Source organism: Calidris pugnax, unplaced genomic scaffold (assembly GCF_001431845.1).
Source record: "Calidris pugnax isolate Ruff unplaced genomic scaffold, ASM143184v1 scaffold41, whole genome shotgun sequence".
Classification (NCBI taxonomy): Eukaryota; Metazoa; Chordata; class Aves; order Charadriiformes; family Scolopacidae; genus Calidris; species Calidris pugnax.
Window position 1 is genome coordinate 18,548,655 of NW_015094509.1, and position 14,699 is coordinate 18,563,353.

Below are 14,699 nucleotides of genomic sequence, written 5' to 3' on the forward strand. Positions count from 1 at the left end.
GGACTTCAGGGAAGTAATTTTCAGAAGAAAAATAATTCTTAAAACTTATTTTGCATCATTCAACACTTAACATTCTATTTCCTCCATTGGTTTTCATAACAAAACTGTTGCTCCTTCATTCTTTAATACACACTTTAAGGAAGGGATGATCCTGTGACTTGAATCAAAATCAGATTTGGGCCTAAGAGGGGAAAAAAAAGGAAGAGTGTTCCCCATACGATCCTCTTTAGTGTCTGTTATTTCAATAAGCTCTTTAACAAAGAGCTGTCTTAGGCAGACAGAACACTACAGATACCGAGTCTCCTGCTGACAATCCCGTAACATCACCGTGTCAAGAGTGAAATATGATCAGGAATATACATAATACTGTTAAGCAGGTAGAAAGCAGAGAAGAGTCAACCTTGATGCTGTCATTCAGCAAACTGGACATTCAAGTGCAGAGCAGTCTAACAAGAGTCTGAACACCAGTAAGATTATTTTTTAAAAAGTAGCTTTCATTCTGTTCCTTATGCAGTGCCTGGAGGTACACCTTTCCCACCACCACGGTTTGCTGTTTGGGTGCAATCTAGGGAACAGTATCACCTCTGAAATGGATGCTCTCCTTGCTGCTCTGCAGTATTCCAGCACTATGATCTGTTGGAACCGAAACATCGCTTTTCCAGCATCCAAGAAACTCCAGACACTGTGAAACACTGCAGTCTTCCTCCCTGCAGCAAAGAGACCCTCTGTAAGCACACACTGATTCCCCCCGCCTTCATTTTGGGTGTTGCAAGCACACCATATGGCACTCCACACCAAGAGTCGGCCACAGCTTCAGGATGAGAAACTATGGTTGGTGACCAAATACCTTTTTGGTCATAATGAACAGGCGAAATGATAAGCAAAGCATCTTGGGCAGAAAAATCCTTAGTAGAAGGTTGCTGAAGACTGTGAGATAAATCACAGCACATAAAAAATGACCATCACAAATCTCACCTCCTCATTCCTCCAAGATGTGCCATTCAATAATGGTTCTCTTGTCTCCAAGAAGACCAGAGTATGCCCACACGTGTGTTTGGTACCTGCATCAATTCCTCTGAAGAGCTCTGTTTTTCTAGTGTGTAACTTTGCTCTGGAAGTTTTATTCTTCTCAGCCCCAGCACAGCAACTTCAGCGGGTACGTTCACCCAGAAAGACAAGACAAGGAAAGTGCAGGCCTGCACAGACATGCATTCAGCCAAACCCCACCGCTGGTTTCACACGGGATACACCCTCAGCATTCCAGAAAAGACCTTCAGAAGAACCGCACAATCAGTTACAGAAGTAATAAACAGCTCAAGTCACTGGTTGGTTTTTTTACACCCCCAAAGAGAAAGCGAGGTCCCCATGAACAATTCCCTTTTTCTGAACCAAGACTGGCATTCTCTCACTCATCAGGCTTGTAAGGATGGGTCACCTCTTTCACCAGGAAAGCAAATCAGATTTACCCCCAGCGTGCTGTCTGTGGCAGCTCCGTGACCATTATTCACTGCTCTTACCTCACGCAATTCAAGTTTTGCAGCTTTCAGAGTGAGATACTTCATTTCAGTAAACAATGCACTGTTTCCATGAGATGTAAATATTCCTTAAAAATATATCAATTCTTTAATAATAGTATTAAAACAAATGTAATTAGCAAATACCAGATCGTACAACACAGAGTACTGGTGGTATTAACAATATAATATCTATTCTTGGCTGTTTCAAATACATTAATTTTAACAATCTTTCCAAATAAAGTTTGCTAACACTTGCCAAAAGCACTCTGTATAGAAGAGTTGAAAGAGATGCACAGATGCCTCCACGTTAGATGACTTTTTTTTCCAAGGAGGAGAGTCATTCCTGATGGCCGTTTTTCTTCCTTTACTGTTGTTATTTCCTTCGAAAATCTTTAGGTCTGGGGAAAAAAACAAACCAGAAAGGGTCTTTGTTAAGGAAATATATGGAAACTGCAGTGGCTTTGCTTGAAGGATGCAGTAACAGCTGTAACTATTTTTATTTCCTTATTCTGGTGCTTGAGGTTTTGTGCTGATGGATATTTTCTGGATTACATTAAAAAGTCAAAACTAATCAGAGAAGATTACTAAGACCTCTAAGAATTTACAGACATCAGGACTAGCTGGGTCAAGGTGTCTCTTACGACCCACTCCTGCTTTCCTAAACAAAACAGAAGAGTATTTTTAACTGAATGCAGTCTCACTTTAAACACTAGCATTAATTTATCTCCAGTTAAAAAAAAAAACAACAAACCTGTACATAAACCAGCAAGTTTTAAGTGAACAGCCTATTCCCTACAATGCTACCAGAGTAACTAAAACTAACAACTTAAAGAAAAAAATACTTTGACTCTTAAAGGTTGTGCAATCCCTTCTGCTTGGACGGCAAATGTGGAAACCATTCAGCCAACAGACTGCTGTTTGTAATCCTCTGCTATTTCCTACTCGAGCACATGTCACTCTGCCTGTCGCGCAGCCACCGGCCGGAGAAGCAACGCTGTCCCCACACCTACCAGGCACAGGATCAGACTAGGTCACGGTTTTTAGAAGAATGCCAAGTTTGAGGGCTAGAAGCCAGTCTACATCCCTCACAGGTCCTGGAGAGAAGTTCAATTTTCACTAGAATTAAACACGAGATGTAGCGACAGAGGTTTTGTAACCGTGTAATGGGACAAATGCACAAAATCAGTGCATTTGCTGTGAAACTGACTGAAAACAGAGCCTGGAATACAGGAAAAGCTGCAATCCACAACTGTAAACCAAGTTAAATTTACAACGGTGGTAAATTTTATCACTAATTTTGTTCATCAGTGCAGATTAAAAGCAAGTATCAGTGGAAGCAGGGGGGTGACACTGGGGACAGAGAGTTTGATGGCTGCAGAGACACCCAACAGCAATGTAATACTTCATTAGGCATTAAAATCGTACGTTGCAGATCCAGTGTTTTTCAACCACTAGCACTGCAAAGTGAAGTCAGTTGTGCAATTCTTGTACAAGCCTGTAGGATCTTATGGTAAAGCCACTCTGGAATTCAGTCTGTGCTATTTCAAGTGTATCCTATAAAATTTGATGATTGTATGAATTCTAAAGAACAACTATAAAGACGAACTATTGTTCATGCTGAATGTATATCAAAGCTTCTTTGTTTCCCATTTAAATGGAATATTAACATTTGGACTTGTATCTTTTGTGCATGAAAGAACTTCAGTAAGCACCACACCCCTTGTGTACATACTTGCTTAATGCTGAACTTGAACATACTCAACATTTGAGAATGCACGAGACAGTCAGGTCACGGTTCCTACAGTCCTGGACTTCAGTCTTCAGAAATGTTCCACATCCTGTTACTCCCATCTCACCCCTGCACACCACAATAGATATTTCAGCATAACACACTGTTTGTGGTGTCTTAAGAGAGCAGGATTTTGAGCAGTGAGACTTAGCAGAACTTTAACCACTGCATCCATCCTAGAGCGGGGGACCAGTGCCGAAAGATTTCAGAGATGCAACGTGGTAAAGACATCATTGTCTTGCAGCTTATAGTTATTACCCATCCACTTGCACATTGCTCAAAGGATTTTGCATTTGTCTTTGAACGGCACAGTTAAAACTTCTATCTCAGGTTACACTGGAGCACTGCAAAGCTAGAGAGCTCACAGTACTTTGTTCTTGGGTGAAAATCCAATTTTTTTTTTTTTTTTTTTTTTGCCAGCTATTCGTATTTCAAACTTAACGCTTGTTTTAAATGCATAAAACATTGGACTCTTAGTTTGCAGTCTTACAAAGTTAATGAAGCTTAAAGGCAGAATTTTCTACACTGATTCTTGGGTGAAAATCCAATTTTTTTTTTTTTTTTTCTTGCCAGCTATTCGTATTTCAAACTTAACGCTTGTTTTAAATGCATAAAACATTGGACTCTTAGTTTGCAGTCTTACAAAGTTAATGAAGCTTAAAGGCAGAATTTTCTACACTGAGACACTCGTGTGAACAAACATAAAAGTTTTTAAAGCCTTTTCTATTGCCACAGTAGGCTTTTATGTCTACTGGTACTTGGCTTTTGGAGGCCACAATCTCTGCTTTTAAAGAGTCCTTGGCACTAGGAAAGCTAAGCCTTGAAAAACACTGCCTTTGGCAAAAGTGTTATAAATATTTTGTCAGACAAAGACTAGGAACACACAAAAACCTTGTCCACTCAGAGAGAATTATTAAGTACTTGAGAACAGCAATGGATAATTGCTCATTGATAAATGACATAAATCCTTGCAAGAGTGGTGGTCTTTGATGGCAGTGCTTTCTCTTCTTCCTCAGCAAAGCACTGAGATTATGCATTTGGAACAAAGGAAATTATACCTCCTAGAAGACACGGTTCAGAAATTCACCCAAAGGCAAGACTTCACATACTCTTTTTTTTTAAGGGAACATTCTTGGGGAAAAAAATAATTTTGCTGTATATTGACAGCAGGCTCCAAGACAAGGGGAAACAGGAGGCAAAATGTGGGAACTCGCGTCTCTGAAATCTCTGCTGAAAGGCAAAGTACTACGGGTTCACTGAAAATGTGCAACATCAGTCTGTGCAGCAGATGTCTGCCACCAAAACATGGAAAAAAATACTTGTCCCACTAACATTTTATACTGAGCATAAAAAGCACTAAGACACAGTCCAGTGAATTCGAGGCAAAATAGCCAGCAAATTAAATTGACATCCAATTACACCCTGCCTCTCAGTGCTTCCCACTCTTAACAAAGAACTGGTCCTACACTCTGATTACAAATTTTAAATATCTTAAATTCTCCCTTTTTTTTTTTTTAATATACTCACAGCTATCATAGAATCATAGAATAGAATCGTAGAATGGTTTGGGTTGAAAGGGACCTTAAAGATCATCTCCTTCCAACCCCCTGTCATGGGCAGGGACACCTCCCACCAGACCAGGTTGCTCAAAGCCCCTTCCAGCCTGGCCTTGAACACCTCCAGGGATGGGGCAGCCACAGCTTCTCTGGGCAACCTGTTCCAGTGTCTCACCACCCTCACAGGAAAGGATTTCTTTCTAGTATCTAATCTGAATCTTCCCTTTTCCAATTTAAAACTGTTACCCCTTGTCCTATCACTAGACTTCCTGACAAACAGTCTCTCTCTGGATCTCCTGTAGCTCCCTTCAGATATCGGAAGGCTGCTATAAGGTGTCCCCAGGCTGAACAGCCTCAGAAATCAGAAGAGGAAAACAGCCGATGTAAAATTCTGACAATCCACAGTCACTGAACACAAAACAGGTAAACTTCCACATCGATACAAATTCATGGGATCAATTTTTGCTATGGTAAACAAAAGGTTCTTAGTGGTCCCCACTGTAACTGGTGGCGCTTTCTTCTTCCCCAAACTCTGCAGACTTAAGGTATTCTACATAAAAGTTGTCTTTTGATTCAGATACCAGCCCTACACGCTTGAACACTGAAAAAATCAAATGGACCAACAGAGTTTTCCCATTTACAGGGGAACTGTAAATATTTTGCTCAGTAGCCCACTTGAAGAAATAAGACTGAGGTCAAACCAAACCCTCAAATACAGGCTAAGATCTTCCCTAGAGGCACAGTAGGTCTGGTTCAGTCTATTTTATAATCCGACTCCTCTCATACGTATACCTGAGCACACCTTTTTGTAAACCCATACTCTACAAAGCTTTTTTTACTCAGATACGTCAAATTTCTAAATAGTTTTGAATTTACGTTCATTTTGAAAAGAATTGCTATTCTTTTCTCCTGAGCAGTGACAGCTGTTAATGGTCGTAATTTCAGCAAGTGTTAATCCCATCTACAATACAGAGAAACAGTAAAGTATAAGGAGTGAATGTGCATGCAGGAAAAAATAACATTTCTGATACAAAGTTGCATTAAGTAACAAAATACACCAAATGCTCCTTAAAACACCAAAATCCCAGCTAAGTGCACCTAGGGTTTGTGTCTTTTTAGCCTCCACTGTAACTCCTGCATCAGAGAAGCTCCATCCCTGACAGCAGTAATACCACTGTTGCACATACTATATTATAAATCATATAGTTAAAAATACTGCACTCAGTTTGCCTGTTTACAATGAAGTAGAAAACAGAATAAAACTTTTTGTAGTATTTATTCAGAAAACAAGTTATTCAGTGTAAAAGAAAACAGAACCGAAGGCAGGTTAACAAGACTGAAAGTCTCGTTACAAGACTCAGTATTAATTTCAAAATGGAAACTGAGATAATAAAGACAACCTTCACTGAAAAATACTTCAATATATTACATCATTCTCTTAAAAAGATGTCAAGATTAGAAAAAAAAAGTTCTCAGCTTGCTGACCTGCCTCTTTATTACTTATTCAAGATATCTAAAGAGTCTGAATTAAATATTAAGAAGAAAATAGTGGGAAGGCAGTTCTACCTGGACCAGGAGCAATGGGCACAAACTGAAACACAGGACATACCGTCTGAACATCAGGAACCACTCTTTACTATGAGGTCAATGGAGCACTGGAGCAGATTGCCCAAAAAGGTTGTGGAGTCTCCATCCCTGGAGATACTCAAAAGCTGTCCGGACACGGTCCTAGGCAACCAGCTCTAGCTGGCCATGCTTGAGCCAAGGGGTTGGATCAGATGACTACCAGACATCCCTTCCAACTAACTGGTGTGTGATGATGCAGTTAGAATTGCTTTTCAGACTAAACTGTAGCTGTGTGAAATCTGCACAGGCACTGAAGACAGAATTCACAATGGCAAACTTTAGCCTACGGAGGTAAGTACCTTCAAGTCATCTTCAAGCCAAGAGGTGAGTATCTAAAGTCAGCGATGAAAGGCAGGGCTTCCCCAGAGTACTTTAAGTAAAGATTTATTCCAAAATTGAGCTTAAACTACCCATGCTAAAGTAATATTGAAGTTTGATGATCATACATGTTAGAAGAAGAATAACTTTAGCCTATTCCCTAACACCCCCACCAACTCTAACGTACACCACTTCTTACAGCTGCTTAAAAAAAGGTTATCTTTAATCTAGGTCAGTTCAACAAGTCTCTTTATTCCATTACCACGCAAGCAGAACAGAAAGGCAGGAAAAGCAATGGACAACACTTAAACCAGTCTTTTTGCCAGAAGAAATGCTCATGAAGCTATGACCTCAGCCTCTGAGTATCTCAGATGGCAAACAGAAACTAACAGTACAAAAAGACCTACTTGCATAGTTGCAACTATGATGGGACACCCCCCTCCCCATAATATTCAACACTCTTTTTCAGTATGATGTGAAATACGCTTTTCCTAGGGCACTTCTCCTGTCAGAGTGGACGGAACAGAGACCCCTTCCAAGAGTTAAATGTGTTCAATTTTCAACTCCTGGAGTGAATATTTATTTCCATCAAGTCTGAACAGACTTGCTTCACAGTTCCATCTTTATTAAATTCTTGTCAGCACATTCCAGCAAAGATGTTTCCCTTTGCCTAGCAATGTTTTGTGGAGGCAAAACAGCCTCAGAAAAATAAAATAAAATAAGGGGGGGTGGTGTTACCCTGTGAAGGCCAAATCTAAGTAATCACCAGTCTGCTTTACACTGCAACTATCTCGATTTCAAAAATACATAGGCCAACTTCATGGCCTTATTTCTAGCCAAGTGAGAGAACACCTTGTAATACAGTCCTTACAGCAGACAGATGAAAAATAGCATTACTTACCTCTAAAAAATAATAAGGTTAAGGCTCTAGAGTAATACATGGCACCATCTATTTTATACGTAAAGAAGTTGTTTTACAATCCTTTACAGCATCTCGATTTTTAGACAATCCTTTAATATATTTTCTCTTCTTTTTTAATAACTCAGAATACTTCTTCTAAGTAGTACTAGTAGGTAGGTAGTACCACTTCCTATTTTAGCCCAAATTATTCTGTTTCTTAGAATTTCTAAATGCTTTGGGATTATCTGTAACAATATAATTTATAATGGACATTTCTCTTCTCTCTTCTTCCGAAAAAAGGTAACACACCTGCCTAGTTTTTTCAACCACATGCTGCTGATAAAACAGCGTTTGATGACATAACCATATGGTCTTTCAAGCTCAAAAATACTGGATAATCATCTCTCCATGAACAATTTCTACTCAGAATAGTTTTATTGTTAGGTTGCATTGACCAAGACATTTCAAAATAAATTAAACAAAGTCAAATTTAATGGAGCTCCTACAGTCATTTTTGTGTGCTTGCAAGCCTGTCTTCATGATTGGTAACTAATGGTTTCAAAGCTGCCTCTGCCAAGGAATAAGAGCATCGATGCTGCAGAAGAAGTGACCTGTCAATACCTGCTCTTGACTCAGCGATGCACACCTGGTTTGGAAGCTTTGAAGACCTCAAATTGCATTTCTCTCTCACCTGCGGGCAATTGTCTCAACATTGGAGAACGTGACCCAGAGAGCCAGAGCTCCCCCTGCTCTCTGCATCTCCCCAGCAGTCAGGATGAGTGTTCAGAAGGGATTTAACCTCGCATCGGGCTGTGAAAGGTCAGCGCCTCCAGGCTGACTAATGCTGCACACCAATAAACTGACAGAAAGATAAAAGCAGCAGTACAAGAGCAAAAGTTGAAAAGGACAGGCTTAGAATTCTGTTAAGATTTCACTGCTTCCATGAATGAGAAAAAGCACTCCAGATGCATTAAAAACTCCATAAAAATTAATAACCATCTGGTATGAAAGGCACATCCATGTAATCCATTCACAGTCTGTGCAATGCTCCCTCTTATTTGAAAAATTTCATGTCTGGTAGGTTTACTGTTTGCATGGGTTATCCATCAAAAAAAAAGTATCAGTCTAAACTCACAGTTATCAAAATGTTTTAAGAGTAACTCATGCCAGAGGATTTTAGGTCTGTAGCTGCTATGATGGACTTTTTTCCACTGGCTTTTTTTTTTTTTTTTTTCTTTTTTCCCCCCCTCTGCTTCCTGCATAACAGTGAAGTGTTCCCCCAACAGCTGAAGGAGTCTTCAGGATGACTGTGTAGTTTCACAGAAGCTCTTTGTGATTCTCCTACACAGATTTCAAGAAGTTTCAGTAACAATAGGGATAAAATCTCACCAAACTTGGCTGAAAAACTAAAACATACAAAGAAATGTAGTTTAATTAGCACTAAAATACTTCTAAATCACGTCCAAATTTGTTAAGTAGTGAGCCAATGATATCCACTGGCTCATAAATGTGTCTTTTAGGAGAGTTTATAAACAATAGGGTTTCTAACAGAAGATGACAGATAGGGGAAGACCAAATAGTGAAAAGATCTTGCGGATTGACCATGCCACTAAGTACCCAGCCCTCAGCCAGTCTATGATCAGCTACTGGGAGGCAGCAGGCACAGCAGATCTGTATTACTAGTGCTCTTCTTCATATTTATGGAAATCCTAATCACAGGAATGTGGGCTAATTGCTAACTGATGACAGTCAGCTGCTTACGCGGGATAATTCTACGGCTCATCTTTCATGTCTGCTTGTTAATGAGGATAGGTGTTCTTTAGCCTTCTCTTACCCCAAAAGGTTCCAAACAACTTGTTTTTATACAAAACCGTTGCACAATACACACAGCATGAAATCTGCAGTCTATCTGGCGTACTTTTAAAGGTTAAATTATGAATACAACTATAAAACTTCAAGTATCTTAAGATACATTTTTATAGACAAACTTAAAAGACAGACTTCAACACAGAGCCAAAATTTACTGTAAACTCCGAAACAAGAGAAATATATATAGTTTTCAGGTAGACTTTGCAAATTGTGCCAAAGTCAATAGCTATTAGGTAAGTGCACTACAGCTAAAGGGCATTTCTGAATACATTTCATCTGTTTGACTAATCACACCAGTAAATCAAAAACCAAGGATTAGACACGGCCATCATTCTCTGTAAAACCAAATTATGTGGTTATACTCAAATACCAACAGAGTCTGGAGCTGGGGGGGAGCTGAATCGTTTTTCTACTCAAGATGTACCTACTATCCCAGCGTAGCTCTATGCCTCTGGTAAAATAATCAGTGAAACAGCTAATGATATTTAAACTATCATTAAATTTCCAATAACCCCCGTGGCCTATACTAAACCATGAACTTGCTTTGCTTGGGGGCAAAAGAACCTTTTCCATATTGGCCTAGTTCTTGGGCAGACTATCAGCCTGTCTACAAAGCATTTCTGCAAGTATAACTTATTCCACTTGGACAATAAACCACAGTAATAGAAGCTACATTTAGTAACAAAACAGAGTCAGAAAAGGTGGCTTTGCTGATACTGTTATACCAGTGCAGCTCCAGTGACTAACCCTTTCCTGCATACACAGACCTTCAGAGAAATCTTTCGTGGTCCTTGACTGCAGTTTGTTGGGTTTTTTCTACATAAAACTAGCACTGGTTTTAACTTGATTTATGGACACTTTTCAAAAATTATCTAAACCAATGCTAATATGCATTTAGGTACTCTTAATGAAACCAAGAATGGCTTATTACAATTTAAAATAAACTGGTTAGAACCCCAATTTCCCTAAAAACAAATTAAGCAAAACTGAACTAAACTAATTAAAAATTACTGTCAATCCCAGATTTTGACCTGGATTATATGAATTCTGTTTGTAAAATGATTTAAGGTAAATCAATGCAATGTACATGTAACCTTCATCTCAGCAAGATAATGCTTTTTGCAAATGAAAGGGTTTTCTTTAAGTGATATATTGTGCTAAAAACTGTAGGACTGTAGAAAGAACAGCACCGTACCCTTGGCTTTGTCCAAAGAATTACGTTATTCTTCAAATAAACAGAGAAGTGGGTAAAGGAATGGTGAAATGCTTTCCAGACTTACTGTCAGCACCAAAAGTGAAAAAAGCAAATATAGACGTTTATAAAAGAGCAATTAAAAAATAATCTAATTCAAACTTCATCTGGGCAAGTAGTTCAACACTACAATATACAACCATTCTCACATTGCTTGTCTAATTCCCATTAATTTAATTTCTATTCTTGCATATGAGATCCACATTTTAGGGGAAAGGGAAAGTAGCCTCTTCAGACAGCTGAAGTGAAAGTGCCCAGTTACCCATTTATTAAACCTCTTACCTTCAACTCTAGTTTTAGCTACAGTGTAAGCTGCCCCCAGGTAAAGGACATGAGAATCAGTAGCACTGGTGTGTTTTATGCAAGCTAGAGAAAAGCCAGCAATTCATTTTAGTAGACTAAACAATCTAAAAATGAATTTGTCAGATTTTTAAGATGATTAATCTACTGACCCTTCTTGATCAGTATCCAGTTGCTGCTTGTGGTTAAAACCTAATGTAAAGGAGAGGAATTTTCTTCTCAAGTATCTGTGTGGCTTTGTGTCCATGGGATCCAGCTATGGTAGCCTGAAATGTGAGACTCAACTTATCTTCAAGACTTCTGTTAAGTTAAATTCTACAAAAAAATCATGAGAGATTTTTATGCCCTTACTATTAAAAAAAAAAAAAAAAGTTACCGGTGATAGTTCCCAGATTTCATTGGGGGTTAATGATCTCCAGTTAGTTACTGGAATTCCTACTAAGAACCAAAAAGCCACAGAAAATGAACTTCCAGAGGGATTCCTCGAAGAGCACATTGGAACAGGATTGGGCTGTATTGGCAGGACAGCTTTTTCCTGGTTTATACAGTTTCTGATTTTAGGAAAAAGTAAGACTGGCTCAAGTCTTTCACAGAAGTTTGCGTTGGCCACCTCTTCTCTGAACACTGATACACGCCAGCCCTGCTTTGTGGGAGGAGATGAGCACCCAGGTTGGAGGGACAGTGCTGATTCCTAATCTGGAAACAACCCATGGCCCAAGATAAGAACCAAGCACTGTGACAGGAGACGCGCTAAAAACACAACTCAAACCCCAAAAAGCTGCAGACACACTGCAACTAAGCTGGAACTAAGGAAATGGCTGGAGAATGTTTATTTCAGCACAGAATTTTTAAAGGCTCATGAATAAACTCGAGATGGTCCATATAAAACTTGCTCAAGTCGTCACCATTTTTGGAGGAAATCTCTGTGGTTTTCTTCCTGAGCTTCTCCCTACTGCTGGAGTAACCACACCTCAATTTTCGACTTATTATACCTTATATTTCATTGTAGAACAAAAAAGCATTATACACACTTGGTATTAACTACAAGTTATAATCTTTGTAACACAGCAAATCATTGGAAATACTCCAAATATCATTTTTGTATCCAATATAGTGTGAGGTGGCTTTTGGTATTGGTTCCCTGTAAAGTTATATGGGGAAATTAACTGACAAAAAAACCCACTTCATAAAATAAACTGCCAGCATCTTACTTTTATAAAAGTACTGTTTATAACATCATTTCAGTGGCACATTCAGGACATTTCTGGCTGCTCCTTCACCTCTGTTACTACTAAATCCCAGAAATAATTTGACTAAAAATAGGAACTTATATGAGAAACTGTAGAACTGGGCAAGACAACTACTACTGCAGTTATCTTGAAAGACACCAAACAGAAAGAGCAACTGTGGCTGAGTGGATCTCTTAATCCAAAACCCCTTCTGTTTACCAACGCCTACAAATTTGTTTGCTAGGAACATCAGGAGCAAGATTCAGGCTGCCCCAGGTTGGCAAGGCTGACTTTAAGGAACATGAAGTTGGGGAGGAACTGGAAGTTACAACCACCGTATCATAGAATCATAGAATTGCCCAGGCCGGAAGGGACCTCCAAAGGTCATCTAGTCCAACCTCCCCGCAGTCAGCAGGGACACCCCCAACTAGACCAGGTTGCCCAGGGCCTCGTCGAGCCTCACCACGAATATCTCCAGGGAAGGGGCCTCAACCACCTCCCTGGGCAACCTGTTCCAGTGCTCCACCACCCTCACAGTGAAGAACCCTCTCCTAATCTCCAGTCTAAGAGATCAGCACAGGATGTGTAAGAGGGTTATCAGAGCCATCCGTGGTTCTTAGGGGTCTGACATAATTGTGTTCCATCACCTACAAACTTCTATTTCTGATAATATTGTGATTCTCTGTTTTCGAAGCCACGAAACGTTGCTGATGAACTACTAAGAACCTGTGTGTCGTGCCATGGGGGTGACACTCACTGTCAATGCCAGGACCCTGCCCACCCCATGCTGTTCAGCCAAAACAAAATTATGGCTTCAGACCACGTTCCCCAACCTGCCTCAAAGCAGGATGTGCGGATGGGGGCCAGAAGTCAGGCAAGTTACTCAGAAAAACAAACATTAGAAAGGTGTTTGGTTTTCTTAAATGAAATGTCAGAGTTTACAATACATCAAGTTTTAAAAACGTCAGAAGTGTCCAAGGAGGTTTTTCCCCAGGAAGACAGGCGAGAGGCTGTCTGGCCGAGGGGAGCTGCCGTGAAGGCTGGCAGTGGAACAGACACCCAGTGTGCACACCAGCACCCGCCCCAGCGCCCCTGGAGATCAGAGCGCTCTGCTTTCCTCAGGGAAACTCTCAGGAATGCATCCATCTCACTGGAACAACACAAGAGCTGCTGTTCTATATATTTGGTGACATTCTTATTTAAATACTTCTTCCAAAACAATTTCCTGCCTTTAAAACTCTCTAAAAACATATATATACACCGAGACAGTTAAACAAGTTGAAAACGGTATGTAACAGAAAAAATTACACATGAATCTGAGGTATCCTTGCTTTTACGGAACAGAACTGTTTGCTTAGTCATATGTGACTGGCGAATTCTGTGATTATTTCTGTTTAAAACTCATTTAAAAGACATACAATTTGAAACTTCAAACACACTAGAAATAATGGTTTCATTCACGGTAAGAAGCTACAAAATCAAACTCAGTCAAATGAACTAGTTTTTGATCTTTCTCCCCTCTAAATGTGTCTGGAAAAGACATAATTTAACTTTCCTGGATTTTCCACCATGCTTCTTTCAGACGTCTCCATCCAGGATCTAAGAGTGAAGCTCTGCACAATTTGGGAAGTCAATTGGTTCAGGTTAGGGATAAAAGGAAAGAACACTCAAAGAAAAGTTTTACTCCCGTGAGACACTGGAACAGGTTGCCCAGGGAAGTTGTGGATGTCCCATCCCTGGAAGTGTTCAAGACCAGGTTGTGATGGAGCTTTGAGCAACCTGATCTAGTGGGAGGTGTCCCTGCCTGTGGCAAGAGGTTGGAACTAGATGATTTTCAAGGTCACTTCCAACCCAACCCATTCTATTGATTCTATGAACATCTCTCTCACTGGAAATACGCTGACATTTAATTTCCCGCTTTTATAGAGCAGGATCCCGCCTGATGTCGGATCATGAACTCTGGCTGTGGTGGAAGGAGGGGGGACTCTGGAAGGCTCTCCACTCTGAAAAACAAACTATTTGCTGGGTTTCCACACCAGCCCTGGGCTTTCCTTAAAAAACATTTTCCTGTTTTAGCATTCCACTTAGCTATCGTATATTTGTCTATGGTGTGTCGGTCTCCAATTACCAGCAAAACAGCCTTTGAAAAAACATCCACAGCAAGACATTTTGATACAAAATATAGGTAAGAACTCCAATGAGATCACTAGCAACACTGAGCATGTTCTATTCACATTCCAAATGAAAATTGTTTATGTATGACTTCAGATTAAAGTGAAAAGGGCTCTTTTCCTCCTAATACTAGTAACTTCTCATATAAATTCTGTATGTGTCTTACAGCT

General features: G+C 39.8%; 1 protein-coding gene across 1 annotated transcript in view; it reads right to left on the reverse strand.

Moving 5' to 3' along the window:
- Positions 1-1,600: 1,600 nt before the first annotated feature.
- MRPL13 (mitochondrial ribosomal protein L13) overlaps positions 1,601-14,699 on the reverse strand; it is a 29,246-nt gene continuing 16,147 nt past the window's right edge. The window contains exon 7 of the mRNA XM_014965426.1: positions 1,601-1,915. Within this exon, the coding sequence (XP_014820912.1) occupies positions 1,891-1,915 (25 nt within the window). The 3' untranslated portion in view covers positions 1,601-1,890. The remainder of the gene's footprint in view (positions 1,916-14,699) is intronic.